Raw genomic sequence first — 12487 nt, forward strand, 5'->3', positions numbered from 1 at the left:
CGAGCATTGGCCGTAGTGTTTACATTTTTTATGTGTTTTTTGCGTTAATCAGTGCAGAATTAAGTAAATAAGCAATGGGTCCAAAGCAAGCGAGTGCAAACAAGGGTAGTGAAAAGAAAAAGCGTATGATGATAATCGAGATAAAGCATGAAATAATCGAAACATGAGAGTAGTGTACGAGTGACTGAGCTGGCTCGCCAATATGAGAGGAGTACATCAACAATATGTACCATCCTCAAGCAGAAGGATGCTATAAAGAGCACCAAGCCTTCCAAAGGACTAACCATCCTTTCCAAGCTGCGCACTGATATTCATGACGAGATGGAGAGGCTTCTTTTAATATGGATAAAGGAGAAACAGTTGGCGGGAGATAGCGTGACCGAGACGATCATCTGTGAAAAGGCCAGTGGAATCTACAATGACTTGAAAGGAAAGCAAGCAACTGAGAGAGGGGAGACTTCGAAGCCAGTGGAAACCTTCAAAGCCAGTCATGGCTGGTTCGATAATTTAAAAAAACAGACAGGGATACACTCGGTTGTGAGGCATGGGGAAGCAGCAAGTTCCGACTCGAAAGCCACAGCGGACTACGTCAAAACCTTTGCCTCAGTTATCGCAGAACAAGGATACATTCCCTAACAAGTGTTCAACTGCAATGAAACCGGCCTTTTCTGGAAGAAGATACCCAGAAGGACATTCATCACTGCAGAGGAGAAGAGACTACCGGGCCATAAACCCATGAAGGACCGGTTAACTCTAGCCTTGTGTGCCAATGCCAGCGGTGACTGTAAGGTCAAGCCACTGCTGGTGTACCACTCAGAAAACCCACATGCTTTCAAGAGCCAAAGGATCTTGAAAGAAAAACTGAAAGTGATGTGGCGCGCTAATGCTAAGGCTTGGGTTACGCGGCATTTCTTCACAGAATGGGTTAATCTGTGCTTTGGTCCGGCAGTCAAAAAATATTTGGCCGAGAAAAGCCTGCCAATGAAATGTCTCCTGGTCCTCGACAATGCCCCTGGTCACCCTCCTGGTCTTGAAGAGGACATTCTTGATGAGTACAGGTTCATCAAGGTCTTTTATCTCCCGCCCAACACCACGCCACTCCTCCAGCCCATGGACCAACAAGTAATTTCTAACTTTAAAAAACTGTACACGAAGCATTTGTTCAAGAAATGCTTCGATGTCAAAGACAACACCAATCTCACCCTTCGTGAATTTTGGAAGGAACATTTCAATATCGTCCATTGCTTAAAAATTATTGACGATGCATGGCAGGGTGTCACACGAAGAACTCTTAATTCAGCATGGAAGAAATTGTGGCCAGCTTCTGTCTCTGAGAGGGACTTTGAAGGGTTCGATACGCCAGACCCTGATGAACCCGAACCTATTGTGGTGGATGAAATCGTGTCTCTTGGAAAGTCCATGGGGCTGGAGGTAGATGAGGCAGATGTGAATGACCTTGTCGAGGAGCATCAGGAAGAGCTTATGACACAGGAATTGATCGAGCTCCAGGAGATGCAACATTCAGAGGTGTTGCAGGAGCTCAGTAGCAAGGAGGTGGAAAGAGGAGGACCGCCTTTCTACGAAGGAAATCAGAGACATGTTAGCGAAGTGGCAGGAGTTTTCTGATTTTATGGAAAAAAGGCACCCGGACAAGTTGGCGTGTGGTCGTGCGTTAGCCTTTTGTGACGGCACTCTTTTACGTCATTTTCATAACATTTTGAAGGGGAGACAAAAGCAAACATCCCCAGATAGGTTCCTTTTAAAAAGGCCGGCAAAAAGTAAAGGTGAAAGAGAGTCAAAAAGCGAGGCAAAAAGAGCCAAGCCAGAAGAAGAAAAGTAAAAAAATGAAAATGAAATCAAATGATATTGTTATGATACAATAAAGTTTGTTCATACTTACCTGGCAGATATATATATATAGCTGTATTCTCCGAAGTCCGACAGAATTTAAAAACTTACGACACACGTAGTGGGAGGCCAGGTGGTTAGTATCCATTCCCGCCGCTGGGAGGCGGGTATCAGGAACCATTCCCATTTTCTATTCAGATTTTCTAGTGCCACTGTCTCCTGAGGGGAGGTGGGTGGGCACTTTGATTATATATATCTGCCAGGTAAGTATGAACAAACTTTATTGTATCATAACAACATCATTTTGTTCATGAGACTTACCTGTCAGATATATATATAGCTGAATCCAACCTTTGGAGGTGGGAAGAGACAGAATAGGATTTAGGAAACAAATACATGTAGATGATTGACATCTTGGTTCCTTACCTGTTAGCATAGCTGACTTCGTGATTACTGTCACCCAAGTCTGCTTCTGCTTTACTGACCTATGTAGCTGGTGAGTTCTAGATGATCTGTCAACGGGGACGTGACCACAATGCGACTAGACCATATTGACCATACTATGAGGGCAACGAAGCAATAAACCACCACCTGACCAAACCTAGCAAAAGTTAAGGTAGCCTATCTTAAGCTTAAGACTGGGAAGTCCGCCTCTGGCGGCCGACCCAACAACCATACACACAATAAAATTAAAAACTCCTCCTAACCATTTCCTACAGGATAGGATGAGTGCTACTTCCTGCCCCCAAAATTGTCTGCAGAAATGTATGGCCCTAGCGAACAGCAGTTCTTGTATGTCTTCACGTCCCGCAGGTAGTGTGAAGCGAACGAAGAGTTGCTCTGCCAAAAGGTGGCACCGAGGATGTCACTGAGTGCCATATTCTTTTGGAAAGCTACCGAGGTTGCGATAGCTCTCACTGTCCTTACAAGATGAATGAGCCTCCTTGATGGTGTCTCTCAAGAAGAACGCCAGAGCATTCTTAGACATCGGCAAGTCTGGCCTTCTTACCGAACACCACAAGTTGCTTGAAGGACCTCGACATTCCTTCGTCTTCCGCAAATAAAATTTGAGAGCCCTGACAGGGCACAGGACTCTCTCTGGCTCTCGTCCAATAACTTCAGCCATCCCCTTGATCTCAAAGCTCTTGGGTTTGCTGTGAACAAAGCTTACATATGATGTTCAACTGGGTAATTTTTAAATAAATTGTATGCTTTACATTTTCTAAACAACTCAAATGTTTTCTTGCTCTTTGTGACAGTATCGGCTGTGTGACGTCGTGAATGGACTGTGATGTCGTGAATGGGCATGTGACATCATGGGTTCTACCGACTGCATGTATGTTGCTGCTCTGAGAACCGATTTCTCCCCATATTTCACCGATGATGGAATTTTTCATGAAGATTCATCGCTATCCATCATGTATGTGTCCTGGGAGGACATCTGGTTACTGTACAAGATGTCAGGATGCTGTTTCGCCATCTTCACTGTCACCAAGACCCTTGACTTGAGCTACACTCCATGTCATGATGTCATTCTCATACACCTCTGCCTGTGATGTCCACTTAGGTGGCATCTCTCCTAAGCCCACTGAGCAGTGATGGGACTTTAAACTTCGTCCATGATGCCATTGTGGTCGGTTGTAACCCATCAGTATGATCTTCCTGGAGCTGGTATTTGGATAGACTGCTGTGTTTGGTAGTAGCTATCCCGGAGTTTGTGGTAGCTATCCTTTAGTTTCAACTACCGAGAGGTGGAATCCATCTATCTTTATTTCAGATACGGAGTCATCCAAAATGGCAGCTGTTTGAGCATCGCTTGGGCTATGGGGTTATCTTTCCTTGGATGGGATGTTGTCACATTTCTTGGAAGCGTGTATCCCACTACTGGCCCCCTAGCAGTCCCGCCTCCCACAGGACTCCTCTACGTTGGCTCTCGCGTGCTGCCCTCGTGTGGGGCCCCTTCATTGTCGAAGCCTACTGGGTTGCTCCTTATCACTCCACCAATGAGGCCATTGACCAGCGCTGGTCTTAGAGATGTCATGATGTCAGTCACAGCGTCTTCACAGCCTTTGGTGTCAGATGCGGTGGTCGTGCATCCTCCAGTTATGATGTTATCGTCTTATCTCGCTGAGCCATCGAGGCTTTGGTTCAAAGGGTCTTCAAGTGTTTTGTGAGTGAGGTTTTCTGATGTATCTACGAAGAAATGTTGTAACGGAGAGTCTCTTCCCAACTCCTGCTTGTAAGAGACCGCATAGAGAGAGGAGTTTCCACTCCTCCTACCTCTCCTCCATCGCCTCCTCGCCATCGTGTCAGACATTGCAGGATCAAGGTCTTTGTGGTTTCGTCAGCTGCGAGTGAAGGAGTGTGTCAACATCTGCCCTACAAGCTCATGTTTTTCCCCATACGTTCGCGTTCATTAGGTTGGAAGTGGAGCTAGTGGAAGGAAGGCATTCCACGAGCGATCTTTTCACTGATGTTCCGACTTGTTTCACTCCACATGACACGAACATGAACAGGTGTCGTCATCTGGTCCATGTACGTGGTTCACTGCCTGACATGTGCTTGACCATGTACATGTACATGATTCAGCACATATCCAGCTACGTGATATGTATTTCCCCAAACGTTCACATTCATGAGGTTGGAAATGGAGCTAGTAGAAGGAAGGCATTCCCTGAGCTATCTTCTAATTGATGTTCCAACTTGTTCCACTCCACATAACACGAACGTGTACGGGTATCGTCAGTCCACGTACTTGATCATCACTTATCTATGTACATGATTCAGCACATATTCAGCTGCTTGATATGTATTTTCATCCTGTGTCTGTATACCAACATCCATGGACGTGTAGTGCCATGATCATGTCAGTACACCAACATCCACTACCAAACACCAACTTCCATCAATGTAAACCAATGTACACGTATGTGTACCATTACCCATGTCCGTAGATCAAGTTACATTGTGTTGGGAAGCATAGTTATTTTGACTAATATTAATGACCTACCAAAAGGTCATTCACAACGTCTGTGCAAATGCCAGTCGATGAATTCATTCAATCAAGCCATCCCACCTTCATTGGGATTCAGGCCTACTTTATGGTTAGATACTTGGGTCTAGGTCAAGACACTTCGAGGAGAAGGAAGGTAAGGAAATGCTGGCCTTTCTATTTTAGTCTAGCCTAAGTAATTGTATTCTTAACTGCAAGTAGCTAACACAACCTAGCCCAAGTGGGTAAGGTCTTAGCCTAGCCTAGATAATTCAGAAGCCTTCTTAACCTAGCCTAAGTAGTTGAGTTCTTAGCCTAACAAGTGCCGAGTTCTTAGCTAACCTAACCAGTTCAGGGCTACAATATCCTTAGCCTAACAAGTTTAAAGCTGCTTTAATCTAGTCTAAGCAGTTTTAGCCTTCCCTGTCTAGTTCTAAGCTACTTTAACTTGGTCTAAATGGTTGAGTTCTTAGCCTAGCCTAGCTTCACTAGTTCAAGTTACCTTAATCTAGGTTATCAGATGAGTCTTTAGCCTAGCTTAACTAGTTCAAGGATACCTTATCCTAATATAAGTGACTGAGTTCTTAGCCTAGCCTAACTAGTTCAAGATTTCCTTATCCTAGGCTAAGTGGTTAAGTTCTTAGCCTAGTCTAACTTGTCTAAAGCTACCTTGACATAGTCTAAGTGGTTGTTCTTAGCCAAACTTAACTAGTCAAAGCTACCTTAACCTAGCATAATTGGTTCAGCTCTTAGCTTAGCTAAATACTCCAGTTCTTAACCTTGCAAGTGGTTAACTCACGAACTAACGTAGCTAGTATCGTTGGCAAGAACCTTCCTTTCTATCTTACCTTAGCCTAAGTGCTAGGATTATGGCATAGCAGACCTATGGGGATAAGCTCTTAGGCTAACCTAGAATGAAAATTAATGGGTATACTAGTTAAACCTTCGCTGGCCTATTTATACTAGCATAGGTGTTGGGTCCTAGTGCTAGCCTAGTTTGAGCAAACATATTTCTCCATATTTCTGCGAACCTAAGTGTTGGAGTTCTCAGCCTAGCCTACTTCTTGATTATGCAAGATTTTCCATGCTTTAAGAACCTGGCTTTGGGTTAGGCTAGGTTCAATACCTAGCTTAACCTTCTCCATATGAATGACCAGATCAGTGAGGTAACTTATAGTCCGGTGGCCTTACTTTCGAATTACTATAGGCTATAAGCTAGCCAACACACAACCACCACCGACAACCAAACACAAACCAACCACCCGAGACCCACAACCCCACAAAAACTCAATAACCTGACAAATCACTGCAGACAACACCAACAGCCTGAAAGAACAGACAACCACACGACTTCCCCAAAGACTTCCCCAAGTACAACAACCCGCCAAAACCAAAACCGCCCAACCACCACTCACAGATACCGAAAATGCACCACAAACCTCTTCAACCTCAGCACAACCAGACAGAAACACGCACAACAACTTCACCACCCCAAAAATCTATCAAATAACACCAAAACAACTAAAGACCAAAGGATAACGGCTGCCAAAACCAACACTAACTTGATCAGATGCCCTCACTGCTTACAACTCTCGTAACAGACTTCCACTGACTTACCACAGAGCGCCACAACAGACATGCTTCTGATCGCCATTTAACCACTCCCATTCATTCTTCCACCAATCTCTCTCTCTCTCTCTCTCTCTCTCTCTCTCTCTCTCTCTCTCTCTCTCTCACAACTTTTGGAGATGTTGTCAAATATAAACTATCATTACTCCTCCATAACTGTCATGCAAAAGTGTACAGTAGGAGATTTGGAGAATATCTGCAATGAGTTTGTTTTAGGACATCCCCCATAGAGTCCCCTATTATCTTATCAGGCTTTTGAAGAGTTAAGCCTCATCTTGGTCACAGATTCTAGCATTGGAGATGGAAAATCCTTTCTGCCATCAGCTCCTTTCTTTTGACAGTAGAGATGCACCAGTGTGCAGTCGACACCACTGTGGAGCTCAGGGTAGGCTACTTCAAACCAGGAGGATTGTGTTAATCAATATTCCAGACAGTGGAGTAAAGACCTATGTGTAGAGTGGTCTTTGAACCAGGAAGTAGTGGTGTACCGTTTTTTTCCTTAGGGAAGATCAAGGTTAGACCTCTTTTCCTCTCGCTGCAACAAGAAACTGGGAGTGAGGAACCTCTTCCTCAGACAGAGGAAGCTCTTTAGCATCTTTGGCACAATCTTCAGAGTCGGCATTCCCTCAGTTCTGCCAGATACACCAGGTCCTGGGCAGAGAAATCTGTCGGAACCGTTAGGTACTGGACAGAGTAATCTGATGGATCCATCAGGGATTGAGCGGAACTACGAGCCCCAGAAATTTCAGGGTGTCTTTGGTGATTCCCCTGTGTACACAGGTGGAGTGGTTCCCAGAGCTGATACGTATATCTTCTGTCAGCAATTCTGAAAGAAATCCTTCATGGACCCTTCTTTACAAGCCTCGTGGGGAAAGGTTCCACCAAGCGATAAAATCTCTGTTGCTTCATGGCCAGAGACCGTTGAGTATCTCCTGAAAGCGGAAAGGTCTTCTAGCAAAGCAGCAGGCCAGATACCTAGCTATCTCAGAAGAGCTTTGTCAGCAGTTTACCGGGGACAAGTGGGCCACGTCAGTGAGCTGTTATGGGGTTTCCTTTTCTTTCACAGAAATGAAAAGGTCTTTCCATCTCAGCTTTCAGGAACTGCAAGGCCAACTTCAGTTTGATCCTGCTCCTTAAAGGCTCAGACACCTCTTCATCCTGGGAATTAGTGTTGTTTTTGGAGTGTTGTACAGTTCTATTCAACAAAGGAGCTCAAATATGAAATGTGCAATCTTACTCTGGTCTTGAGTAGTCTCACTTGAGCTCCATGTAACCACCAAGTCAATAGTTAATAGGAGATCTGACTTCGAGACAGTTCTTCCTGTTTACACTGACTTCCTCGTAAGAAAGAGAGTTAACTTCATGGCAAAACCAAGGGTGAGAGGTCTGTGACCTTTGAATTGTCCCAGATTTTGTAAATAAGACTCAGAATCCCTCGGTTCATGATGAAAAGTTTGTCTCGTTTTCATTCTACTCCAGGAATGAATTGGTGGACAATGATCCGTAGGAGTTCTTGCCTTATCCTGTCAAAAGCTCTGCCCTGCTATCTAATGATTCTCCACCTAAGACCAAGGGTTATTGACTTTGTGTTGGCACCACTCTGTCAAGAATGGAAGTTTCCAAGATCTTGTCATTCTGGCTACATGAAGTGACTAAAAGGAGTACTCCTTATCAGATAGTTCTACCTCAGAGTCTGTGCAGGCTAGAGCATATCACATCAGAGGAATGAGTCCTCTTTGGCAATTAAGAAGAATTTGTCTGCTCATAGGGTTTTGAATGTTGGTTCCTGGCTTAAGCAGACCACATTCACTTCCTTTTCCTGAAGGACATTGCCCACAGGTCCTTGGACACTTTCCCCATCAAGTTGAGTAACTCATCCAGTGCTCCCAGCTGGACAGTTGGTATCTTACCTAACATAATTGTATGGGAGAGAGAATGAGGCTGGTCTCCTCCTTTCTCTTTTTCCTTTTTCTTCTTCCTGGCTGGAAGGTTGAAGAATTTGACACATCATAAGCTGGAACTGGTCTGATACAGGTAAGTGTGGAAGCCATATTGGCTGCAGTATTTGTGTTCCTATACAAATAACAAATCTGTTTCTCAGTAGCACTTACTCCTCTCTCTAACAAGGGGAGAGAGGAGTGGTAACAAATCCCTGTGGCAGATGTGATTTGTTGCTTGAACAAACAGAATTCTTTTTACCTTCCATTAATACAATGAATCTGGGCATCTCTCACTGTGTTTCATCCTAGAAGGCTGAGTTTTTTTAGATACTCTTTTATCTATTCTCTCATGGGCTCACACCCCCTTCCTTAGAAGACAATCTGCTAGGAGAGTAGTCAGGCGGGCTGAATTCCCAGCTGGTTCTGGATACTTGTAACTCCCTTCAAGTATAAACCTATCCTATTATTAAGACCGAAGGTTTGTTCAGCGTATGAACAAATGAAAAATTTTTAATCAATTTGTATTTTTCATACTAACAATCCTGAGGTCTTAACGTTAACTGCCCACCTCTATATCCTGGGTTGAATGGTGTGTTATGCCCTTGCAGCCGACCCCGAGACACACGCTGGATAAGGTGGCATGCAAGGCTATCACAAAAAGTGAGTGAATATTAATAAATATTAAACACAATGCATTATATTCAATATACTATATAAAAATAAAAATGAAAAAATTCCACCAGGAAAATCGAGATTAACGACAGTCTAGCAAAACCTCATAAAAACACATCTGTATCGGAGGAGCACTAACAAATGCACTGAAGTTCAGTGCTTTTGGTACCACTCTTTCTATCAGCTTACTTAGCTGTCTGATTGTTCCTACACAATATACAAACCCTTGATCCTTTACATTAGAAATTGCTTACGGCAAAGCTGGAACACACACTTTTCATCAGCTTAGTTAGCTTCTTGACAGTTCCTTCATAATAAACAAACCCTTGGTCCTTTACATTAGGTGAACCACAAAATTTAAGAGCTGCTGAACAACCATCTATCGTCACTGACCAGCAGAAATTAATTGAGCTCTTTAACTACATTGTACTTATTCCTCTCAGGAAGTAGTTGGGGTGGTTATCTACACCAAAACCAAATAACGCTACAGCATTTCTTTAATCTTGAGCTGCCGGGTAAAGTGAAACTATAGCTATGTAATTATAGTGTAAAGTGAAACTATAGCTATGTAATTATTTAGGAAGTAACTTATATATATATAAAAAAATGAATTTCATAAAATTCCAGCTTTTTATAGTGATACAATATTTGTAAGATAAACTAAACTATGTACTTTGATAAAGAGAGAAAAAAAAGCAATAACAAACTAACTTAACTCTTCATGAACTTGTGCAAGGTGTTGAGCAAGGAGACTACGCTCTAAAATGAGTTGGAAAGGTGAAACCTGGCCATCTTCAGGTAACTGGGATGCCTGCAAGATCAAAAGTAAGAAGTAATCAATTCAGAAAAAGAAGCATAGTAAGAATACTGCCAGGCACAAAGAACAATGAAAGGGTTTTCACATTTCTTTAAGATTCTTTTTCCTGCCATATCTCCTTTGTCTACAAAATAATACTACAGTTACTATTTGCGCAAACATAGTGTTACAAAAATTCTACAGTATTCTAGAACCCTGATTGAAAATTACCCTTAAGGGGGCCGGCCGGAACCCCTATATATGGTGGTATAGGGCGAAAAATGCAGTCATGAAAAAATTCATGGAGCTTCATATGGCAATTGAGAATACGTATACAAAATATTTCGTCAAAATTCCTCTTACTTTCGGAGTTACAGGGTAATTAGTAAACATAACTCAATAAGCCTAAAACATTCATCCATACAAGAAAATGAAATATTTCTTCTGTTATCGTAAATTTTGATAATTATTATCAAAGAAATTGGGAGAAATGGCATCTGTAGACATTCCATGGGTCGCAGAGGGGAGTATCAACTGTTCAACCATGATCAGTAGGAGCACAGACTTCAAGTAGACTACACGTTCGAGTTTCACCTCTGACATTCGCTTGCTTTTACATATGCTTATCTATGTTTCGGCAAGAATTTCATCATGCCAATGAGGAAAAGACAAGGAAAACATCCCACTAACATAAAGATGAAGAAAATTCGCTCTAATATGATTACAGAATATCATAATATATGCGATATCAGCGTAGTTAGTGAAGAGAGAGAGGGAGGGTTGCGTAGTAAGTAAACGCCCCCGTCTTGCCTGAAGCACACGTCACACTGTCCCCAAGGCTACGATCTTTGAGCAAAGGGATCTTAATTTATGATAAATAACATAGTTTTGGTTTATTAATACCCAAAAAGGAGTATGAAATTCATAATAATCATGATTTATTAACATTGTCTTTGTAAAAAGAGAGTACAACTTCGAATTTCACCTCTTGACATTCTCTTGCATTTACGTTTGTTTATTTTTGTTTTGGCAAGAATTTCATCATGCCAAAACGGAAAATACTAGGAAAACATCTCGCTAACATACAAAAGAAGAAAATTCGCTGTAATAAGCCAAGTTAGTGAAGGAGAGAAAGAGAGTTGTGTAGGAAGGAGTGCCCCATCTTGCCTGACGCAGTGCCCCAAGCTACGATATATGAGCATAGGGATCATCATTTATGATTAAATTATGATAAATAAAATAGTTTTGGTTTTTTTTATTAATAACACAAAAAACAAAAAAGATATATATATTCATAATAATCATTATTTATTAACACTGTCGTTATAAAAATACGAAGAAAAACTTGGAACGCCCGTATCTCAAAACTATAGTTATTGACCTTCAAAATCTATCTTCTCACTTAGTTTTAAAGCTATAACATTGGAATTTGGTATATAACTCAGAAAGACGTTATAGAACAATCAAATGAAGCTCTTTTTTCCAATTTTTGTTTCGTCTTTTTTTTTTCCTAATTTATAGGGTTTATTTTTTTAACAATAAAAAATTCATATCTAGCAAAAAAATTACTTAGAAAAAAAACTCATTTGATTGGAGGTCTACATCAGGTCTATATATGGTAGTAATCCCAGGTCTTAATATTAAATATCAAGGGAGGAGATAGAATTTGAAAAATGGTTATTTTTGGGCTAAATCGCCCTGGCGTCACAAAACCGAAGGTCAGAGGCGAAAATCATATGCGGTTAGATGTCCCAAGTCACCTTATTAAGTGGTATGAATATCAAAGTCCTGTCCTTAAAGAATGGCATTAGCCGGCCGGCCCCCTTAAAGCATTTCAATAACAAGAGGTTACTGACAAAGAATCAAGATACTCACCTCATCATGAGCAGTTAACATTATCTTAGCTTCTGAAGACAAGAACTGGCAACGATACTCCTCGTGACGTAATGCCAGTCCTAAGCGCATGCTGAGGTCATGGTAACAATTAACAACATCATGGTTAAGGGTTGCCTGGAAAAATAACTAATGAATGACAGAAATCCTTTGAAAATCAGTTTTTGAATAAGTTGCAAAAATCTGTCTTACAGCTCCAACAAATATTCTGGGGTATGCAATTCTGCAATGGCAGCTGCTCTACCATTCTAATATAACAATTTGTCAAAAAATTTATTTTTCCTAACTATACAAACCTGAGGTCCTTTACAATAGGAAGGTAACTAGCGGCAGCTGGAACAGTCGTAAGCTTCAAACAAGGGAGTTCAGTAGTGAACTGCTTGTCCGACAGTGCGCGCACAGCGCGACTGGGAGGTGAAGAACCACTTTGCTTTAGGCCCAGGAAAATGCAGAGTGAGGGGTGGCATGAGTGGGACTATGTGTAAATGACCTCAGGTTTGTATAGTTAGGAAAAAATACAATTTTCAACAATTGTTATTTGTTCCGATACGAATACAAACCATCAGTCCTTTACAATAGGAAGACTCACTTCTTGGTGGGAGGAATCTGAGTCTTAAGAACAGACTGGTGTTCGCCCAACCTTGGATTCCCTCCCTGGTCGTAAGAGCAGAGGGAGGGATCCTAGCCTCTGCCCAATGATCGGGGTATAAACCGCAG

At 42.0% G+C, this 12487-nt stretch overlaps 1 protein-coding gene across 3 annotated transcripts in view; it reads right to left on the reverse strand.

The window, feature by feature from the left end:
* LOC135202384 (GATOR1 complex protein NPRL3-like) overlaps nucleotides 1-11888 on the reverse strand; it is a 138458-nt gene extending 126570 nt beyond the window's left edge. For all 3 annotated transcript variants that reach the window (XR_010311726.1, XM_064231761.1, XM_064231762.1), the window contains exons 1-2: nucleotides 11753-11888; nucleotides 9798-9892 (exon numbers count right to left, since the gene is read on the reverse strand). Coding sequence is in view for 2 of the 3 variants with exons in the window: in XM_064231761.1 (XP_064087831.1) it covers nucleotides 9798-9892; nucleotides 11753-11842 (185 nt within the window). In the remaining variant the exon portion in view is untranslated. The remainder of the gene's footprint in view (nucleotides 1-9797; nucleotides 9893-11752) is intronic.
* Between the last annotated feature and the right edge of the window lie 599 nt (nucleotides 11889-12487).

The sequence above is a fragment of the Macrobrachium nipponense genome, chromosome 30 (assembly GCF_015104395.2).
Source record: "Macrobrachium nipponense isolate FS-2020 chromosome 30, ASM1510439v2, whole genome shotgun sequence".
NCBI classification, from domain to species: Eukaryota; Metazoa; Arthropoda; class Malacostraca; order Decapoda; family Palaemonidae; genus Macrobrachium; species Macrobrachium nipponense.